Source organism: Lotus japonicus, chromosome 5, assembly GCF_012489685.1.
Source record: "Lotus japonicus ecotype B-129 chromosome 5, LjGifu_v1.2".
NCBI classification, from domain to species: domain Eukaryota; kingdom Viridiplantae; phylum Streptophyta; class Magnoliopsida; order Fabales; family Fabaceae; genus Lotus; species Lotus japonicus.
The window spans coordinates 16955676-16958195 of record NC_080045.1 but is presented as its reverse complement, the minus strand read 5'-3'; the positions used below and the strand labels follow the sequence as shown (position 1 = coordinate 16958195).

The following is a 2520-nucleotide window of genomic DNA, read 5'->3' as shown; positions in this document are numbered from 1 at the left end:
AAGGTGCTGGAGGCAACATGACCCCGTGACCAATTTGCACCAACATGTGGTAAACCAGTGCTTTCTTCCACTAACATGGTGTTCTCCTTTTTTTTTTCTACTTTAAAAGTTAATAAAACAACTCAATAATAGTCGAATCGAAAAATAGAGTGACTACAAAATCATGTGGTAAGGGTTGAGAAGTTTATAACTTTGACTACAAGAATTCTTGCCAATTTCTGATGGAGTCTTGGTCATCATAAAATGGAAGGATTACCAATGTCTTAGTCATCAGTAGTTCTATGACGACCCTCAGAACATTTTTCTATTTATAAAAAATAAAGTAAGGGTTGGCGCTAAAGTAGTGAGAAATTTAAGAAATTCAACCGTATTTGAGAATAAATTTAATATATCTAACTAAACTAAATAATTTTCTCAAAGAGAAAAAACTAAATAGTTAATTCTTATATCAAGAAAGGAGGGAGTACTAAAAATACTAAACTTTACCCATCGATCATGATCATCGTATACCTTTTATGAATGTTTAATTTCTTAGAATGAAGCAACACTAGTTAACCAAGCAAATAGCATACGGCTAGCCGCTAGGTGAGCCATTTGATGTGGATAATGATTCATAGTTTACCAAATAGCGTAACACCTCATGACAGATTTTTTTTTTTTCCAATTACATATAAATATATCAATTTATCACTTTTCTCTCCTTTCTACATAACTCACATATACGACACATAACATATAATTTTTTATTAAAAGAAAAGAAAGGTAAAAGCAGAATAGTAGTAAGTAGTAGTTTTTTCTCCAATAGATACTACTAGTAGTTAGAACTTAGAACCAGCACGAAACAACTCTGAACCAAACCATGAAATTGCAAACCAAACCATGTCCCCACCTGTGTTGTATTGTAGCACATTATTATATTCATATCAAATACCTTTTGCTTTGACATTGCTTTCGTATTCTTTTGACGAGCAAACAAATCCCAAAGAACCTTTTCCTTCCTCTAGAACAAAAACGATAGCAATCGAATATTCATTCATTTTCATCCAATTTGGCCAATCCTTCATATAAATACAACACGTAAACCACCACGACTCAACTCAATTCAACAACCTACTTTCTCTCTCTTCAACAATAATGGCGCCACAAGTTGATTTAGAAACGCTGGTTTCAGCCTGCGCCGGCGGCTCCACCGACCGGAAAATCGCCTGCGAGCCTCTCACCGACGAACCTGAGCCGCCTCATCATATAGACTCGCCGCCAGCATCGTTCTGGCTCTCCGGCGATGCGGAGTACGACTGGTGGGACCGCAACGCCGTCGTCTACGAGCGGAACGAATCCACCAGGGGAAACTCCTCCATCACTTCAACGAATCCTGGATCCAACTCCAACTCTCAGCGATTCTCTAAGAATTTGAAGCATCATCCTAAAGCCGCCATCATCGGCCTTCCTAAATCTCAGAAAGCTTCCTTCAACGACGTCAGAAACCGCCGCAACCACCACCACCCGTGTAACGCGAGGCTGTTCCCGAAGCGGAGCGCGTCGGTTAGAAGCAAATCCGACACCGTCGTGATTGAGCCTCTGTCACCAAAAGTCTCCTGCATAGGGAGAGTTAGGTCCAAGCGTGATCGGAATCGCCGGTTGAGGACACGTCAGCGATCGATCTCCTCCACCACATCCGTCTCCGCCGCCGCAGCAACAACCTTCGTGAGGCAAAAATCGAACCGGAGCCAGAAAAAGAAATCCGGTTTTTTCGCGAGCGTTTGTGCTATTTTCCGGTCTGGTGGGAGAGGGAAACCGGTTCAGAAACCTGAACCATGTTCCGGGGATTCGTTAACGAAGAAGAAGAGGAGCAATAGCAGGAAAGCGCGGGGTGGAAGCACGGTGAGCCGGACCGACACGTCGTTTGAGGAGTCGGTTAGGACTGAACCGGCCGGTTTGGGTTCTATGAACCGGTTCGCGTCTGGGAGGCGGTCTGAGTCGTGGGGAGTAGGTGAATGTGAAATCCAGTTGTCTCATTAGAATTCGGTGGCTGCGACGAGTGGGCCCTACTGATAGGTAATTTGGTGGGGCCAGTATTTTGAATAGTCGTTGGAGTGGTGACGTGGCGCGTTGAATAACGGTTTGTAACTATTCCTCACTAGTGTTAGGTAGAAGATACATGTAGCTTTGGTTTCAGTGTGCGTGATTGAATTTTGTGCTTCTGGTTTGGCGTTAACGACGTCGTTTGTATATATGATTTGCTTACCTTTCGTAAGTGCAGCTGGTAATTTTTTATCAGCACTTTTTCAATAATGAATCACACATTTCACACTAGTGTTTTTTTTTTTTTGCAAATATTTCAATTTTTTATTTTAAATACTACTATTGATGTTTAGTAAATTACATGGATTTCTCACTGGTAATGTCTATGTCTTTTAATATGTCTTTTTTTAAAAAAAAAAAACTAACATGCTATATGTCATCCAATAAATAAAAATTATGATATGTAATCTTATGTTTTCATGCCCTTTTAAATGTTTA

The 2520-nt window shown here is 40.8% G+C and overlaps 1 protein-coding gene across 1 annotated transcript; it reads left to right on the top strand.

Annotated features, from left to right (window-relative positions):
* Positions 1-949: 949 nt before the first annotated feature.
* LOC130717179 (uncharacterized protein At1g76070) lies at positions 950-2313 on the top strand. Its single transcript, XM_057567317.1, has one exon. The coding sequence runs from the start codon at positions 1135-1137 to the stop codon at positions 2017-2019; it is 885 nt and encodes a 294-aa protein (XP_057423300.1). The 5' UTR covers positions 950-1134; the 3' UTR covers positions 2020-2313.
* The last annotated feature ends 207 nt before the right edge of the window (positions 2314-2520 follow it).

Coding starts and splice junctions, on each gene's coding strand:
- LOC130717179 (XM_057567317.1), top strand. CDS start 1,135: ATGGCGCCACAAGTTGATTTAGAAACGCTGGTTTCAGCCTGCGCCGGC.